This window comes from Haliotis asinina, chromosome 11 (genome assembly GCF_037392515.1).
Source record: "Haliotis asinina isolate JCU_RB_2024 chromosome 11, JCU_Hal_asi_v2, whole genome shotgun sequence".
In the NCBI taxonomy this organism is placed as follows: domain Eukaryota; kingdom Metazoa; phylum Mollusca; class Gastropoda; order Lepetellida; family Haliotidae; genus Haliotis; species Haliotis asinina.
Window position 1 is genome coordinate 36,965,253 of NC_090290.1, and position 20,215 is coordinate 36,985,467.

A 20,215-nucleotide genomic window follows, 5' to 3' on the forward strand; every position below is an offset into this window, starting at 1 on the left:
ATAGCTATTCCAGCAATATCACCAGTAATGAGTTTTAAACATTTTACCCATATAGGGAATCGAACCCGGACCCTCGGCGTGACGAGCGAACGCTAGGCTAACCGCTAGGCTATCCGACTGCGCCTCAGACCCATGAAGGTCCAGGTTAGAATAGGCCTTCAGCAACCCATGCTTGTTAGAAAATGCGACTAACTGGATCGGGCGGTCTGGCTCGCTGACATGGTTGACACATGTCATCGGTTCCTAATTGCGCAGATCGAAGCTCATGTTGCTGATCACTGGATTGTCTGGTCCAGACTCGATTATTTATAGTTGGAATATTGCTGAGTGCGGCGTAAAACTAAACTCACTCACTCGCACTGCGCCACAGGTAAAGGAAGTTTACGTATACATACCTTCATATCAGTCTCCTCTTCATCTACAGTTGTTGTGGGCGTGGACCGGTAGTCCGACATCATCACTCCAATATCCATCAACAACATCCGACTCTTTCCCTCCGTGTCTCGAGTTTCACCATATCGAACACCGATTTCTAACATGCATTTCGCAAACTGTAAACCAGACTGATACTCAAATTTGTTACAAACGGGCGGGGAGGACCCTTTAGTCCCCAGAAGGTGAAGCCCTTTCCGGCTGAGGATCACTCCCGCGCATCTGTCTGCAAAAACCAGTCCAGGAACATCTGTAACCGACTTCATTCGATGGCCGTAATATACTGGCTCATCCGGGTCTTTTTCTGACAGGAAGTGACGTAAGTTTTCCATAATGACGAATGGGAGTTGCTCCGCTGAAAAGAACCAATCAGCGTCATTGTAGTGGTGTTTATACACATAACGATAAGCTGATATCATCGGCGAGTCGCTTGGTGGCACCAATTTTGCCACCATGTCGAGACCTACAGCGGGAAGAGAGTCGTTGTGGTTGTTTATGAAGACAAGGAGCTTGGTGCATTTGTTTGCCCAACTGTTCTTAGTGATGTTGAGTCTCTTCTCTAATTTCTGCGTGCGTCGAAGATATAACCAGCACAGTACCCTGATCTTTCCTTCTAGCTGACGTGAGACCGTGTCATTGGCTGTGAAACAACAAAGAATAGACTGAAACAAAGAATAGAGTGAAAAAACACATCTCTGACGTAGGAGCTTTTTGAAAAAGGAGGGTGGACGTAATTGACAAAAGGGGCTGCACACTTCATTTGCATCCTTTTTCACGGAAGTTTCAGTGTTCATATAACAAACGCCTACTGGTAAAAACATATAAGATGATCCACGACCTGACAAATGACCCCAATTTGCATACTTGGGAACGCCCCATAGAACGATCCACTTGAAACAAGAGGGAGACAAGTTGCCTTATAAATATCGAGAAGTTCATTTTCCCCGTGCGTTTCACGCATGAATTGTTATAGCACACTCGATTTGGGTACAGGTACAATCCCAACGAATTGAATCAACACAATATACTCAGCAAATATGTTGAGGACCACCGATCCATTTCACGAAGCAAATGACATTTTCCTGTTTTTTTTGTAACAAAATTGTTGAATATCTAAAATGCTTATCAATACCCCAATAATCTATTTGTCTTCGACTTAACTAAAGGTTAGCGTGGAATATCAGTATCTTATGCCTGAAATTGCAGTCTTATCATTCGAAGGAATATGCGGTGTTGTTTTAAACGTTAAAGTTGACTTTTCGTCTGCTAAATATTAAATAGATAATAAGTACATATAATTAATTGTGTTTCATTTAACTTTTAATATGTTAAAAGTTTTCTGTTACTGATTGGTGGTGGCTAAATGAGAGTAGCAAGGGGGAAATATTTTTATCCCATAATTTTGTTCCTATTTCTCTGTACGGACTGATTTTCGTCCATAATTCCGCTGGTGATCGACCAGGAATACATGTCTTGGAAATTAATATAACCGGTTCCACAGAAATGGTTAGTATTCAAACAATATTTACAAATTTCTATCATATTTTTATTATGGTCACCAAAATTGTGTACAGAAAACTGAAAATACCTTTTGACATTAGTCAGTGAGAAATATCTTTGTACACAAATTTGTCGGTTTGGGGATTACTCAGTACCAGACTCAGTAGATTTATCAGTGACTAAAAATATAAAATACAGACAACTCACCAAAGATTACTCTTTTTTATGACACGTATGGTAACAGTAAAAACCTGATATAGTATGTGTCAATTATTATACAAGACTCAACAATGCTGGAAAATTAGGCGGACTTACTGATTTATGCTTTAATTATCACTCTCTGAATCAGTCTCGGTGTCTGAATCACTTGCAAGTCCTAAGTCAATCACTAGTGTGTCAGTTTCCCTTTCTACTGCGATTTCGCGTTGCCAGTAACCATCTTCAATTGTTTTTACATGTTTACAACATTCCGACCATTCTTTTGCACCGATTGCAGACATCCTTTCATTTATAGCAACTCTTAAAGGTCACATGCAACGTAATATACAACTTTGCAGATTCTGGTACCTTTCGGTATGCACTTACCGAAACAAATCATAAAAAATGCCAATTCAGTATGTAAAGTTGACAAAAACGTGATGAAAAATACGCCCGCGAAATCGGAGTTCAAACGTTTCACTAAATTCCCCCGGGGAAAAAACTGGTTTCAACAGCTGTGCTGCGCTGCGTCCATAACGCATGCGCAGTGAATAGGTTCGCGAAGCTTGAAATTTACAGTATGCATGCCCAGCGTCTGAGGTCGTGAGCAGTAGTCTAATCTTGGTTGTGTACACAAACAAGTAAATAATCTACTCGTTACGTAAAACAACTTCTTGATTGTGGTAAGCAGTCTCTGGCACAGAGAAAGCTCAGTGTCTGATTTATACACACCTATATGTCTGCGTGCCTGTCTGCTGAAGACAACATGTGATACACAGCTTCAATCATTGACCACGTGCAATTTGAACTTAACACCTATCAGACTATACGAACTAAAGAAAATAAGTTGATTTATGACTCGTGCACCCGAGTCCCGTCTCTGCCACATTATGTAATTAGGCAGGTGTGATACACATGACATGTTTTTATGTCTGTGGGTTGCAAACAAACAACATTCATTTTTTTCGGAAGACTGGGTCTGACGGAAACTGGTGCAAACTCTTGTCAGTTTCAAGTGCTGCTTTGTACTTGGACGAATGACAGCTTCCAGCCACGCAGTAGTTTACCATCTCTACTGACATAATTTTTGATTGGAGCGAGCGCAAATTCAGAGAACATGTATTTTCAAAACCCAACATCTCTATATACATTCTTCATGGATAACGACTTCTTTTAGTGTATTTTGTTGTGAAAACAGTGTTTGAATCCATACTGAAACGACGCATCAAGTACACAAAAAGAAGTTGTTATCCGCAAAGAATCTTACTTTCTTGTGATTCGCTATACTTCTAAAATGCCCATCAAACAAATCATCTTTCTGTACACACATTGAACCCTCAGCATATCAGCAAATGAAACAGCCAGTCGGAAGCTGTCGTTACACTTGAGTGCACATCCACCCGCTATGACTGGGTTCGGTCTCCCGAGGGCTTCGTTTCGGGGGAAGTAAGCCCAAGTACAAAATATTGCACTTTTGCATCGCGATTGTACGCTTATAATTTCGTTTATTTGTTTTTTAAAAGCAGCAATGTATATTATATGTCATGAATAAGTGATAAATGTGTTTTAATTATGTTTGCTTTTTTTGTTGCATGTGACCTTTAAAGAACTTTCTGTGAGCTGCAAGTTTTGTGAAGCCACATAATTTTTCACATTTGCCCAAATTAACTCAATCGGGTTTAATTCTGCGTGGTATGGAGGGAGACGTAGTACATCATGACCATGTTGCTTCAACATCGTGTCTACTCTGTAGACAGGGCCCGATTTGCTGGATTTTGCAAGAAACAATAGTTCGGCTTTAAGCATTTTCTCATCAAATGAGACATTGTGCCTTTGTAGCCACGCTTTTATGTCATCTTTTCTGTTGGCGGTTGTCGGACATTTGTTCACTTGCTTGCTATGATATGGTGCATTATCCATAAAACTGATTTGAGTTTGGAATCCAAAACAAGCAAAACATTTGGAACAAAACCGTTTTCACCCCCTGCATGAACCACAATAAGCCGAGGTCCGGTGCCAGACGGAGGTTGAACCCCATTTATTACGACTTCACCCTCAAGTTGCCAACCCTTTGGGACAATGTGGTGTACATGCAACCATGTTTCATCGATAAAGATGAGTGTTCGATATTCTTCTCTGTATTTCTTTATTGCACGCAAGTATTGCAAACGCTTGGAAACAATGTCTTTACGTTCCATTAAAAGTTTACGGTTTGACTGCGTTTTTCGCCACCTAAACCCCCTGTCTTTGAGATTTTTTCGAAAACTTTCCTTAGAACCCATGTAGTTCGTCTGGCACTTTGCTATATCATACATCGTATCCAGAGTGGGTAGTTGTTTTTTACGACATATAAACTTTGTACAAATTGACGGACTGCACACCGGTCTAAATCATGAAGTTTGTAACTGCAAGTTTTGGGTTTGCGCAACTTGGTGGGACCGATAAATGTAGGTCCACTCGCACTCCTACCACCTTCTGTCTTAATGCGCTTTAAAGTTGCCGTTGAGAGTCCAATAGCAAGGCTACTTTGTAAAAGAAAATCTGCTTTTGTTGCACAATTTTTGTCCATATACATGATAACATTGTATGCTATCTCCCTTGCCTGAGAATGAACTATTTGCCCATGTTTTCCTAACTTGGACATTTTTTACCACAACTGAAATCTGTTTAACAGTATTGAGACAGGTGTAAAACAGTAGCGAGACTGGTGTTACACAGTAGCGGTGTTGATTTCATGTCACGTGCATAATCGTCAAGCTACCTGTAGCAGCCAAGAGTACTCGCTCAATTCGTTGTACCGCCTCTCTTGTCACAAATGCGTTTGGTGCGCAGGATCATCTAATATGTGTCTAGCAGTAAGTTAGTCATGTATGGAGATACTGTACAACCACCCCCATCCCCAACCCATCCCCTCCTAAAACACACCCCCACCACCACCCCCACCCCCACCCCACACACGCACATCCCACCCTCTGGATTCGCCTATGTTGACGATACGGTTTCCAAAGATATTTTGTTTGTTATTATTTTAATGAACACAATACAAAGGCACATTATGCATTTGTGGGAACTCCATGCAAAATTCCGTCATGGGTGGCTGTTTGATTTGTTGTCTAACGCCACGATCAGCAATATTCCAGCTATATGGCAGCGTTCTGTAAATAATCGAGTCTGGACCAGACAATCCAGTGATCAACAACATGAACTTCGATCTGCGCAATTGGGACCCGATGACATGTGCCAACCATGTCGGTGAGCCTGATCTCCCGATCCCTCTGTTCGCCTCTTACGACAGGCATAGTCACCTTTTATGGCAAGCACGGGTTGTTGATGATCCATGACACCTCGTTCAGTATGACACCTTGTTCAGTATGACACCTTGTTCAGTATGACACCTCGTTGATTTGATGAATAAACACAGACTAAATTGTGCCTCCGTGGCATCCAGCACCACCATTATTTCAATTATTTGTACCAGTTACTCAGTGTACTTGATCGATCCAGATCATTGTGTGGATAATATTCATATGTCGGTCAGTTATGAAAGTTTTCCCTTGAAAGTTGATGTTAAAATACTCCAATCCTCAGCTGCAATAGGCAACCTAATTCTTAAATGTCTGTTTATCATGAACTTTAGGTCTTGATAGTCTTGGGACCTGTGGAGATCAGAGTTACAACTGGGCCCCGTTTCACAAAACTCTTTTAAGTCTAAGGTCTCGTAACTTTTCTCGTAGCATTCGCACATCCTATGTTACAGCATAGGAGGTACGAATACCACGAGTAAAGTAACGAGATATCCTCTTACGAGGTTTTTTTGTGAAATGGGTTCTCGATCTTCAGTAACTCACTCTTGATCATTCAGCGGACAAAAGGGAGGATCATGTTCGTTGACTTGTTTGACATGTGACATCCTATTCAAGTTTCGATGCTCATGATGTCAATCACTAGATTATCTGGGCAAAGCTCGGTCATTTAGTATTTACAGACCGCCAGCATATTGATGGAATGTTGATGTTTGCTGCGTTAAATAACAAACAAATAAACAAAGGAACGAACGAAGGAACGAACGGGGTTATCGATGACTACAGTGTTCAGTTCCTCCAACAGCTGACTGGTGGTGTTCAATACATTAATAATATTCTCGTCCTGTGCACCGAGAACATATAACTGAATAAACTGAACTGCACTGGATATCTTGTGACAGCTGTTTTCAGGCATATATTTCAAGGCGCTGTTGATTTCAGTCTTACTGTATTTAAGTTTCGTTTTGGTCACATATTTACAACATTGTGATTGAAAAACACACGACAAACGTAAACACGTTCAGACAACAGAATACACTTAGACGAAATATGTTTATCACACTTGAGTATGGATTTAAATGGTTGTTTCCTATATTCTAACAATGGATCGGCAGCCACCGCGACATCCACAGGCTGAGCGAGCTAGACGGCTGACTTTGTATGCTGGCGATTAACTGCCTGGCTCTGAGGGTGCGAGTTCGATTCCTGGACTCAACCAAACATGTACTAGAATTTGTAGTTTAATAAGAAAGTGAAATCCCAAATATGACATATGTTGCATTTGACCACTTTCTAAATGGCATTGTGTAATCATACTCTACCGACCCTTGATTTCAGCAGCAGTGTTTATGAGTCACTATCAACAAGCCCGTGTCCAGTGACAATGAATACAACTTGGACAACTTCAGAATCTCCAGCTTAAGCCTCTTTGGAAAAACGATAATTTTTTCGGACAGAATCAAACATATTTCTGGAATGTAACATGCTCCTCACTCCGTTATATTTAAGTACGTTATCAAAATGATTATACTTCACAACTATATCTCTATGACATCGCTTTGTATGATCTGCTAAGTACTTCTGTATAAAAAGAAAGGCAACAGGGGCAATCTAACCCAAAGGAGCACTTTTCTTGGGTGGTTTCGTTTTCCCATTCAAGCACCCTCACACACAGCAACTTCGAGAATCACGATATAAATGCGACAGTATTCGGCATATCTAGACGCAATGATAAACTATATCATTTATTTTATTTGCTGTGAACTGAAAATAACTGTTTACTCGACTCCACAAAATAATAATTATAAGAGTACAATGGATGAATACCATCGATGTTGCACCAATGATAGCATACCATCGGTGAATACCATCGATGTTGGACCAGTGATAAGATACAATGAGTGAATACCATCTATGTTGCACCACTGATGATATACAATGGGTGAATACCATTGCACCAGTGATAATATACAGTGAGTGAATACACACGATGTTGCACAGTGATAATACACAATGGTGAATACCATCGCTATTGCACCAGTGATGATATACAATACGTGAATACCATCGGTGTTGCACCAGTGATAATAAACAATGTGTGAATACACACGATGTTGCACCAGTGATGATATACAATGGGTAAATACCATTTATTCCACCAGTGATAGCGTTAGAGCCTCATTAGAGACGAGCTGATGAAGAACATTGGTGATTACCTTCAGCAAATTCAGGCCCTCTGTTCAGCAGGTTCCGACTGAGATGTTCCTTCCTTGGGGTATTATCTCGGGGTATCATTGTGTCAACTGGCATCGAACCAGGAACCGGATCAGCTGCGTCCTCCATTTCCACCAAACACACCCCAACGATGCCTAAACTGATTCCGGCAATCATCCCACAGAGAAAATGCATCAGACTTCTTCGGCGTATAGCACGCATGTTTGTTTAGCGTCATCCAGAGGACACCCGCCTTTCTGTCAATCCAAAAACATCGTGTCATACCGGGCATGTGTCATACACTTAGCGGATCCCGATTGTAATACATGTCAGCTGGGGTATACTAGACGCACAGTCATGGTTATTGAACACTTCTGTGAAATATTTGACAGGACTCGCTAGGAATGTTCCACACCAGTTCATTTGACGGTTCCATCGATGTAGCGCCAGGTGATATACTTTGTTTAGTGGATGTGCTGCGTATGCCGACTCAGGGCCTGTGATCGAATATTGCTGGCCCTAACCGGGCTATACAGACGTAAACACAGATGTGACATATTACACTTCGCATTAATGTTGCTCACTGAAGTGGTGTTTGTGTGCATTGCAAGGTTATTGATATTTGATATGGTTTTACTGGACATAATATACTGAAGGACAACACAATCAAGGAGGATACATATTTGGGGAGGATATTCATAAAATGAAGGCATAGCAAACAATGGTTACAGACAGACAGTTTATCTTTGTGTCACGTGGCTGTGCATATGAATTAAAATGGTATTGGTTAAAAACATGGACTATACAAACAGCAGATGACAGGTCACCTGCCCTAAAATTGCCATACAAAAACACTTTACCGAGTTAAGGTCTGCCCAACATAACGTAAATTATCAGGTAATTGTCTCCAAAATTATCCCCAAGATATTTAGGATCCCTTTTTCTTGGTTATACGTATCAGTAACGAAGTGTCTGTGTTAACATCTCCCCCCAACAAAAAACTACAAGAACACCCCCCCAAAAAAACAACAACAAACAAAACAAAAACAAAACAAAACAAAAAAACATCACAAAAAAAAAAAAAAAAAAAACCAAAAAAACAAAAAACAAACAAAAAACAAAAACAAACAAAAAACAACAACAAAAAACAAACAAACAAACAAAACAAACAAAAAACAAAAAAACAAAACAAAAACAAACTGATAAGTTTTGTTGAACATTTTGTACAGTTGACCACGTGACAAGTTCATGTCCATTACTCCACCCAGAGCGTGAGTCAGTTAAGCTGTAACGCACGCAAACAATGAAATGAGGAAATAATGCTCAAATTGATCATCTCCACCGGACTGCCTATACTGATTTTGCTAATATTCGATTCCATCTTACATGTGTTATTGTCAATGTTCAAAATTACTTTTAACAAATTATAAGTGTGTATCGTCATGTGCTCCTGCTCCTATGTTTTATATTATGTCTCTCTTTGTACTAACCTGAATATCACCGCATCACTGAAGCCGTATACCCCCGCATCCATGTAACACAAGTTCACCTGTATCCATGTAACCCGTGTTCCCCTGCATCCTTGTAACCCGTGTTCCCCTGCATTCTTGTAACACAAGCTCCCCTTCATCCTTGTAACACAAGCTCCCTGCATCCATGTAACCCGTGTTCCCCTGCATCCATGTAACCCGTGTTCTCCTGCATCCATGTAACCCTTGTTCCCCTGCATCCTTGTAACGCAAGCTCCCCTGCATCCATGTAACCCTTGTTCCCCTGCATCCATGTAACCCGTGTTCTCCTGCATCCATGTAACCCTTGTTCCCCTGCATCCTTGTAACACAAGCTCCCCTGCATCCATGTAACCCATGTACCCTGCATCCATGTAACCCATGTACCCTGCATCCATGTAACAGTTTTCCCCTGCATCCTTGTAACACGTGTTCCCCCGCATTGTTTGTTCCTGCCATCGACTAGATGCTTCATTAATACGTTGATAGTTTTGTACCATAATCTGTAAGAACTTCATAATGGTGCTAAGATTGACCAAAATCAATGAATCCAGAGTGAGTACAACATGTGTGTTGATATAAACAAGGCTATAACCACAGCTGTCACTTGTGATTAAAGCACAATAGCTGTAATACGAGTTCCAACCAGGCGTCCCATCTCAAGGCCATGGTTACGCCCGTTGGTCGCTGCAGGATCCGCAGATCATTTACTCAACAATTCATCATCGTCCGCTGTTTTGAGAATACGATTGCTTCAGTAAAGCCAGTTTACTCGTTACGGTACTGTCCTGTGGTAATGTCTGGGTTAAATACATGTAAATCCTAAATTTTTAAAAACTTCCCCCGAGCTTTAAATAAGGTCCGAGGATGATCATTTTACCAGCAACTAATTAAAATTATGAGATGAAACCGAATTGAAACACGTAATGTTCCAGATATAACCATACATGAAATTTTAAGAAGAAAAAGCAAAATTATTATATCTTTAGGAATAACAGGAGTCCACCCAAGTTTTGATTAATTATTACACTTATGCCTTTGAAATGAAACAGTCTTCTGGTTGCCAGGCGTTTAAGGAGTCCCCAGGACAATTTTGTCACTCGGCCGATGTATAATTATGAGACATAACCGTATGATCACACTGGCGCGAGTATAATGTTTCTTCATAACTATATATGCAATTTGAAAAAGAATAAGCTAAACATATTTTTAGATTAACCAATCAATCAATGATATGTTTCTGGTTCATTTGTATCAACCGAAGGAAAGGTCAAGGTCAAGGTCACGATGTTTGTTGACCAAATCAAGTTAACGATTTCATGGCTCTCCACAAATACTGTCTAGTTTTTTCTCCATTACAAGTAAACACTACAGTGGGTCTTCACTGTAACATTAAAAGACCGTATCAGCAGAACACTATTTCCAGTCAACACAGTAATGTCTATATATGAATTTCACAGGTTAGTCTGTCAGATATTCCCCTAAATACCTACCAATCACTGTTGATGTTTTTCCGTTTATTCAGCCGGGTTTTAAGTCATGCTCGAAACACACGTTAGAGTAGTTTAATCAATGTCCGTACACTGTGTCTATTCGATTGGCATTAAGAGTGGAGGAGCTTGTAAACTACAGCTGTCAGATGATTGAACAGAGACACTTCTCGATTTTCAGCTGGTAATTTTGTCACAAGAGCTGCTTGATTTTTCACATGTAACGCAAGTCATTTGCTAGACAAACCAACTTGTTACACGTGTCTGGACCAGACAATACAGTGATCAATGGTATGAGCATGGTCCTACACATTTAGGACACGATGAGATGTGTCACGTACGGAGTCGGTGAGTCTGCAAAGTCACCGAATTATCTGGTCTAGACTGGATTATTTACAGACCGCCGCCATATAGCTGGAAAATGGTTGAGTGCGGCGTTAAACAAGAATCAACCTATGAGCCAACCTACCATCTTGACACAGGCAACTTTGCAAGCACTTGAGTGATAATTAAGAGGGTAAGTGGTTGAACCTAAAGTGAGCGAGTGAGTCAGTGAGTGAGTATGGTTTTACGCCGTTTTCCCCAATATTCCAGCAATACCAGAGAATACCAGAAACGGGCTCCACACATTGTATCATGTGGTGAATCGAACCCTGGTCTTCCGGGTGACGAGCGAACTATTCATGCTTCATCCACTTGTCTACTCCACCGCACTGAAACTACAGCAAATGTGGACAATGTTTGTTGATCTCGGACATCAGGAAGCCAATCTGATTCCACACAGAGAGGATGATAAAACGCGAAATGGGAGACAAATGAAATTCATCAGCAAACAACGTTTCAATGATAAATTTATTTCAACCGAAATTAAAAATACACAGTGAAAGACTGATAAAACATGCCAGTCATGACAAAAACGTATAATACATGTAAAAATACAGCCTTGACTATTCAATCCAAAACAGTACGGGATCGATACCAATATCAATTGTATTGTGATGGAGAGTTGGCTGCAGAAGAGAGGCTGGTGAAGCCTTCAGCGATATAGAGGGTTCGGGCACAACAGACAAACTTCTATAATCTGGAGTGTGCGTGTTCTTCACGGCTTTTGAGTAGTATACACAGGAAAAACAGTGCAGTCGCTAGATGTGAGCTGATTGCTGAACAATATCCGATAGTTACAGGTCAGTCGACAGCATTCTTCATTTTTGTTTTTATTTTAAAAAAAAAAGAAAAAATTGTAAATCTGTACATCGGACAGTTCGTTCACCATCTGTCAATATGGAGTCGAAGTACTGTTCCGTGTTTTACCATGCTGATTTTGTTCTTCAAGAAAAATATGACTTTATGATAGGTGGCTCCAACCAACAGACAAAGATATTCACCAGGGCAGACTCAGTGGGATTATAGGATTCACTGGCTTGTGTTGTTGCTGTAATTGCTGTTGGTGTTGGCATTGCTGTTGGTGTTGGTATTGATGTTGGGTTGGGCACTGTTGCTGGAATAAAAAATTATTGCTGTTGGTGTAGGTGTTAGTGTTATTGTCGGTGTTGCTGGTTGTTGGCATTGCTGCTGGAATTGCAGTTGGTGTTAAATTGATGTTGGTGCTGGTATTGCTGTTGGTATTGCTGTTGGTGTTGGTGTTGGTGCTGCTGCTGGTGTTAGTGTTGGTGTTGCTTGTTGTTGGCACTGCTGTTGGTATTCTGTTGCTTTCTTTTGTTTTTGTCTTCTGCCAAAAGGAATTCCGTTTAGCGCTTTCCCGGCGGCGCACCTCCATTGTTGCAACACTGTCTCGACGCATCTGTAACACACATGTATAGTTTAATGAACTGTGTTTTAGTATATTGACTGTATTATGTTTTATGCAATGCTCCAGCCACGGGTGAGCGCCTGTAAGGGGCTTCACATATTTACAGAGCAGTCCTAATCCATACTTCACTGGTATTGCATACATCACAATTCTCCAACTGTCACAAAGTCAACGGAGTGAGTGAGTGAGTGAGTGAGTGAGTTATTTCAGTTTTACGTTGATTTTAGCAATATTCCAGCAATAACCTTCCCTTTTTTCTGTCGATCATAATCTCAACGGCACTGTGTATTATCAATCTCAACTCCCTGGGGAATATACAACTCTTGCAGCCACTATGCACACCCAGTTAATGTGGCATTCCCATCCCAGGAGGTACCCATTCACAGCTGGGTGGACTGGGACACATAGTCACAGCACTTTTTTCCAGGTTTACTGCACGTTGCTGTACCCGCAACTAGGTGTTTGCACTATTCATGTGGCCAACATCTGGTCATTTACCAAAGAATTCCCGTTTTTTTGTGTTTTGTGTTTTGTGTTTCAGAGTTGTGTACTGCACGGCAGGGGTTGTGACAACACTGAAAGAGTCTCCACACAAAGTTGTGGGCTCAATCCCGGCACCTCAAGTTTTCTTGATCACTAGCCGGGCGCCCCAGACAGCTAACCTACCACATCCGCATCATGGCGGGGGACAAATGGACTTCACCCATTGTAGAGATTGTGATATATATCAGATAATTAAATTGAGAATCTGTTTTGTTTTGATTCCTATGATCCCTGCATAATGCATACTAATTCATTCATTCACCGATTTTGCCATTCCAATGTACTTAGGCTTATGTGTCAGGGAGCAGTCATTAACTGACATTCAGATAGATATTGTTAGATAATTCACGACAAGGGAGATCCGTGGTGTTGTGGTTAGAGCGTCTGCCCGGAGAGCGGAAGGTCGCGGGTTTGATCCTCGACCGCTTCATACCAAAAGACGTTGAAATATGGTACATGTTCGTCCCTGCCTGGCGCTCGGCATTAATGGCTACAACAATGAATGGTCGGCTCGGAATCAGTACAGACCGCCGCCATATAGCTGGAATATTGCTGAGTGCGGCGCAAAACTCACTCACCCCAACCAACCCAACCCCACCCCACCCCACCATACCTCACCTCACCTCACCTCACCTCACTCACCCCACCCCACCCCACCCCACCCCACCCCACCCCACCCCACCCCACCCCACCCCACCCCACCTCACCTCACCTCACCTCACCTCACCTCACCTCACCTCACCCCTGGTATCTACGGTTACAGTTTGTGAAACCACGAATGTTCTTACCGCTTTGGCAAGATCCATTAACGCATTCCTCTCCTCGGCCACAAGCAGGGGAACATACTTCACATGAAAAAGACCAAAACATAAACGAAATATTCTGGACATGGATTGAATAGGCGTTTTTGTCAATTACAACAGAATCTACTATTAATGGAGGTAGAAGTGGTATACAAAGCAGTCGTTAAGACACCTACTGTAGCAGTGATAGCAGTTGGAATAATTGTAGACGAAGTAGTGGATGTAGATGTAGTTGTAGAAGTAATTGTCCTTATTTCTACACAAATAGTATCTGCAGCTTTAGTAGCAATAACAATAAGAGAGGTAGTTAAAGACTGAGTGAGTGAGTTTACTTTTATGCCGCACTCAGCAATATTCCAGCTATATGGCGGCGGTCTGTAAATGCTCGAGTTTGGACGAGACAATCCAGTGATCAACAGCATGATCATCTATCTGCGCAATTGGGAATCGATGACATGTGTCAACCATGTCAGCGAGTTTGACCACCCGATCCCGTTAGTAGCCTCTTAGGACAAGCATAGTCGCCTTTTATGGTAAACATGGGTTGCTGAAGGCCTATTCTACCCCGGACCTTCACGGGTCTGTAGTTAAAAGAAAACATAACAGCAGATCAGTAACCGAAGTTGTCGCAGCTGCAGCGACAGGAGAAGTAGTGGTGGCTGAGGTTTAGTTTTGAAATTTTAGCCTGAAAGTTACTGGCCCACAAAATATTTCACTAGCAAGAAATATGAATGTCATGACATTTTTCTCAAGCCACAATCTTCCATGACTTAACATGTATTATAAGTTGGAAAGAGTGATATATTTGAAAACTGATCCCATGAAAATTCATTATTCACATGTGAGTGTGGAGACTCGCCCAACTGGAATTTTACTAGCCACGGGCAAGCGGGCCAGTGACTACTTTGGACACCAGAAGTGGTGTTCACACATTGCAAGTAGTAGTGCCTGAGAAAATCATCCTGAAGTTTCACGAAAAGACTGAAGTAACAATATATTGCTTTTATTGATTTTGCAACAGTTAATACATTTTTAATTGAGTCAACGCTGACACCTTTCATTTGGGTCAGCAAGGACGTCTGGCCAGTTTGGGATGGATAATGTGATAAATGAGTGTGTGGAGAAATGTAAATGTCATACACACATTCGGACACCGACGCCGACACCACACACACACACACACACACACACACACACACACACACACACACACACACACACACACACACGCACACACACACACACACACACACATGGGCGCGCGAGGGTTATTGAGTAGCAATGGCTGTATTACAGAGAGTACTGGGGAAGAAGAGACACGGTGATATGCATATTATGTTATATAAACTGAACCCCAAAACGTTCGCAATTTCGAAACAAATGAAATCTTTTAAAAGTAAGCGTTCACCTGTATGTCTTTTATTTAAACACTTGACAAAAAGCCCGAGTTGCATTTCTTTTGCTGTTCAGTATATTGAACATGAAAAATGTTGGTAGGTTTTGATCCTTTTGGATTACATATTCATTCATTCGTTCGTTCATTCGTTCGATATTTCTTTCCTTCGTCCGTGATAGACTATACTCTTCCAGTACATTGATGTGTTAGAATACATATTCACAAAGTGATGAAATCTGATTGATGTTGATGGAAACAGACGGTGAGCGATGATGCTGATTCCAACGTGTGTGCAACCAATCATGTTCTTACCTGCTTGACAAACTCCATTTACACATTGCTGTCCTCTGTCACATGCGGACGAACATACTGCTGCTGAAACAAAAATGGAGTCTGTTCGGACTGAACACACGTGTTTTGCCCACAACAACGGGAACTACTACTGACAGGTAAACGAGGTAGAAAATGCAGTCGTCAACGTATTCACTGTAGTAATAATAACAGTACAAGTAGCAGTGGCCGTGGTAGTAGATGTAGTTATAGCAGTAGCTGTAGTAGTTGCAGTAATTGTCCTGGGACACTGAGAAAAGATGACCCATATACATGCTTGAATTAAGTATTTGACAAAAAGAGGTCGTTCGTCAATTCAGCGTTCATGAAAACAACATGTCACTCATGTTAAAGTAACCCAGAGAACACCAGAGAGAGTCCCGGGTTGAAACGTGTATCAAAATTTCACAGCCATAAACGTGGTGAGGTCGTTTATATAAGGTATATGCAACTTTTGGGTGGTTAATGGGGACTTTAAACGACATGTTGGAACATTCAGTGTAGCAACTGCGAAAAACATCGGTGCTGAAACACACCAGCACCATGTTTGATTCCACACCGCAAACACAACAGCCTTGCGCATGTGGAAGGCCCCAGGCAAACAGTAGCTAAAATGGAGTTGCTCTGCAGAAAGAAACTAACTAGTCTTCATGGATGCGAGCGAAGCGAGTAAAGGTTGGCAAAGTGCTTTCCTAGCTTCTGTTCGTTAGTTTTCACGTCAAAATGCAATATCGCCACCATCAATGGTATACACCCATTTCTTCACTGTGTTGTGCTCTAAGCGAGCAAAGGTTGGCAATGTACTTCCCTCAGATCGGGTCGAAACAAATTTTTCATGGCAAATAGAAATATCGTCGCCATCAAAGGTACACTGCCATGTCATCACTTGATTGTGATCTTATGTTTTCAACCCCATATTTAATAATTACTCACGTGAAATATATTTTATTCAACATTTTAAGCGCCACCCGTGGATATCAGATCGTTCTTCGCCTTTATTCCCCTGCCAGCTTCCGGTTTAACGGAGTGAAGGAAAATGAGGGTATTACATTTGTTGAATTACATGTCCGCCATATGGAATACTTCTGGAGTTACCTCCCCTGCTTCATTCGCCCGCTGTGCCAGAATTCTTTGTATGTTGAATAAATGTTACAATAACAATAACGACGACAGATAAGAAAAATAAACACCAACAGGTCCATGGTAAAATCATGCAATATTGTATTTCTTTTCAATTTCTATTTAACCTTGCTCCTTAACACTGTTGAACCGGAGGATGGTAGGAGGAATGGAGGCGAAGAACGATTTTAATACCACGAGTGGCGATAAAATGTTGAATAAAATATATTTCAAGTGAGTAATTATTAAATATGGGGTTGGAAACATAAGATCACAGCCAAGTGAGGAAATAACAGTGTACCTTTGACGGTGACGATGTTTTCATTTGCCATGAAAAATATGTTTGGACACGAAGTGAGGGAAGCACGTTGCCAACCTTTACTCGCTTAGAGCACAACACAGTGAAGAAATGGGTGTATACCATTGATCGCTCCCCTCGCATGTAGGACGGCTGGGAGTAGTAGCACGTGTGGTTGCAGGAATCCATGTAGTGTTTATTGTAGTTTTTCTTACTTGTATTTCGTTAATCCCAGGAGCAAGGCCAATAAGAGCGGTAGTATGTATACGTACATCAGGAGAAATAGCAGTAGAGCAGTACCCGAGGTAGTTAGTATTAGCACAAGTGGCAGCAGCTACAGCTTTTTTATTTATTTATTTATTTATTTATTTATTTATTTATTTATTTATTTATTTATTTATTTAGTTTTTGTAGTAGTAGTAGTAGCAGCAGCAGCAGCAGCAGTAGTAGTAGTAGTAGTAGTAGTAGTAGTAGTAGTCTTTGCAGTTACCACCAATCCACGACAGCGCCTTGCCATGACCAGGCCATATTCCACAAAAATGCCCCCAAACAGTTTTACCTCTGACCCAATAATAAAGGCGGAGATGCGAAAGCTTTCGGACGTCTTCATAACTTCGTATCTCAGCACCCGTGCAAGACGTGAGGCAGGATATCAGGTCTTGGCGTCAGAAAATCAGTGTCACTGTCTATACATACAACACCCGCGATGGAGGTCACCATTCACTGGAGACGGGTTCTCGCCATGTTTCTGCATCCTGTTTGCCTTTCACTTGGTACATATTGTACTCGTGGCGGTGGGGTAGTCTTGTAATTACAGTCCGAGTTCGATTCCCCACATGGGTACTATTTGCGTGGATCCAATTTCCGGTGACCCCCACCGTGGTATTGCTGCAACATTGCTAAAGGTGGGGTAAACCCATACTCACTCACTCACTCACTCAGTATATTGTACTTACGCTGTATTCGGGCAGGGACAGACCACGCCACTGACGTCATCGACAGCAGCAGCAACACCACCACGACATCCTTCATCGTCAGTATGTTAGTATGGCAGCAGAACGTTGCTTTCAATATCTCCGAATCTCGAAAAGGTACTTATTGTTATCTTTCCTGGCGCTCTGCTTTGAAAGGATAAAGCATATACTGGCTGATTCGGAGTCACTGTACTGTGTCTAAGTAGGATAGGCATGTTAAACCTAGGTATGGTATCTCCACTGGCTAACACTGTAATGTCTATATATGTCGATACACACAACACACACCCATTCAGGCACACACCCATACACACACTCAGACACCAAAAGACACACACACGCACTCACTAACACACATACAAGACACGCAAATGCACATACGCACATACACCAGTAAAGACAAATTAAAACACATGTATTCATACTGGCACACACCTTTAAACCACCAAAACACACAGGCACAGACACACACACACACACACACATACACACACACACACACACACCCACACACACCACACACACACGCCCATACACACAAAGACGCATAGACACATAAGTACACATGCATTCATACATACTCATACCTCCACGCTAAACCACAAAAACACAGACACATGCAGATGCATACAATCATAATAAAATACAAATACCCCACGATCACACACATACACGTGCTCACTCAAGTATTACTCTATTACTCACACAATAATACCCATATTCTCACGGCCACACACACATACAAAAAACAAACAAGCACAAAAACAACAACAACAACAACAACAAAAAAAACAAAAAAACAAAAAACGAACAGGGCCTAACCCAGATCCCCTACCCCTTCCCAATCCCTCATATATACACCCATACACCGAAATACACATACATACATCATACATATATAAACAGAATAATTGTGAACGTGACGATAAAGCCCTCATCAACCCATCTACAGTCATGCCAACTAGATGAGGCTCAGCCGAAAAGGAAAACAGCAGCACCAATGTATTCCCTGTGCGATAAATTACTATTAACATGCTTCTTTTCAAAATCTAAATACTTACAGGGAACAGTGCAGTCTGAACCATCAAGAAGTGATGCAGTGAGACTTGGACCAACAGATGTACAGTACTGATACACCGACGTTCGTCAATACCTTCCCCACATCGCAGCAGAAACCTTAAGAATGTGAGAAGGCGTGGGCCGATGTATCGACACGATGGAGATTAAAACTAGTCAATGACAAGGCGGAATGCATAATTATATTCCACACAGTGCATAGAACTGTTCATATATCTAGGTAGGAACAAATTTGGTTTTGAAAGAAATCAATAAGATTACACATTTCACAAATGAATGTGCTGGTACGTGCGTGTGTACGCCCATGCTGACGTACGTTTGTTACCTCCATCTGCCGTATTAACGTCAATACCGTATTTTCAATGGCATACTTTAGGCCACGTTTTTCGATACACGCGGTTAGGCGAAGTTATACTGGTTATCTGGTTACTGGTGAAGGTCTTTTAATTATTTTAACGTCCCTGTCTCAGTTGTGACGGAATAAAAGACTAATGGATTAGAACATTTTAAGGTAACACTTTGAACTGATAGACAGTTGAATTGATAGCTCATGATCATGATTGATGCCTCCGATGAGGCAGGATCCGCTCATTCTTTTCCGAACACTTGGTGTTATCGGCATTTGACAGATATTCTCAAACACATGTCCATCATGAAGCTGGATTCGTACAACCTGTTCGGAAGAGATAGTTTCTTTGGTTATGGAAATGGTTCTATTTACCATATACACTCTTCGAAAAAAGTAGGGGAACCTGAACATTGAAGTCTGGTAGAACGACAACCCATTGATGAACGTTACAATGGAATTCATCTTCTGCATGCACAATCATTTAACGTTATCACCACACGAAAACACAATGCATGGGAAGCACGACCATTTTTCGATGATTTTCTTTCATCTGTGCATTGTTGGGTATTCAGAGTCAGATCACACACTACTGACTGAAATTTTCATGTCATACTCCAGGCACCTAACAAGGGGAATAAATGAACAAACAGCTTTGCTTTGAATGAAATCCATGTGGTGATGCATTCTCAAAACATCCATTGTCATTGTATCAACATTGATTCAATCCCACGTATCTCCCACTTTCCACAATCGTACATTGAAAGTACAGTTCCCCTACTATTTTTGAAGAGTACTACTAACCGGATGCAAATCTAACAATTTTAAACAATGATGTCATTGATGGTGATCATGGTATCATATTGTTATCAAGG

At 41.4% G+C, this 20,215-nt stretch overlaps 1 protein-coding gene across 1 annotated transcript in view; it reads right to left on the minus strand.

Annotated features, from left to right (window-relative positions):
* The window catches only part of LOC137256092 (glycoprotein-N-acetylgalactosamine 3-beta-galactosyltransferase 1-like), a 9,014-nt gene extending 911 nt beyond the window's left edge, over positions 1-8,103 (minus strand). Inside the window, exons 1-2 of the mRNA XM_067793791.1 lie at positions 7,649-8,103; positions 396-1,072 (exon numbers count right to left, since the gene is read on the minus strand). Coding sequence (XP_067649892.1) covers positions 396-1,072; positions 7,649-7,868 — 897 coding nt within the window. The 5' untranslated portion in view covers positions 7,869-8,103. The remainder of the gene's footprint in view (positions 1-395; positions 1,073-7,648) is intronic.
* Positions 8,104-20,215: the final 12,112 nt, after the last annotated feature.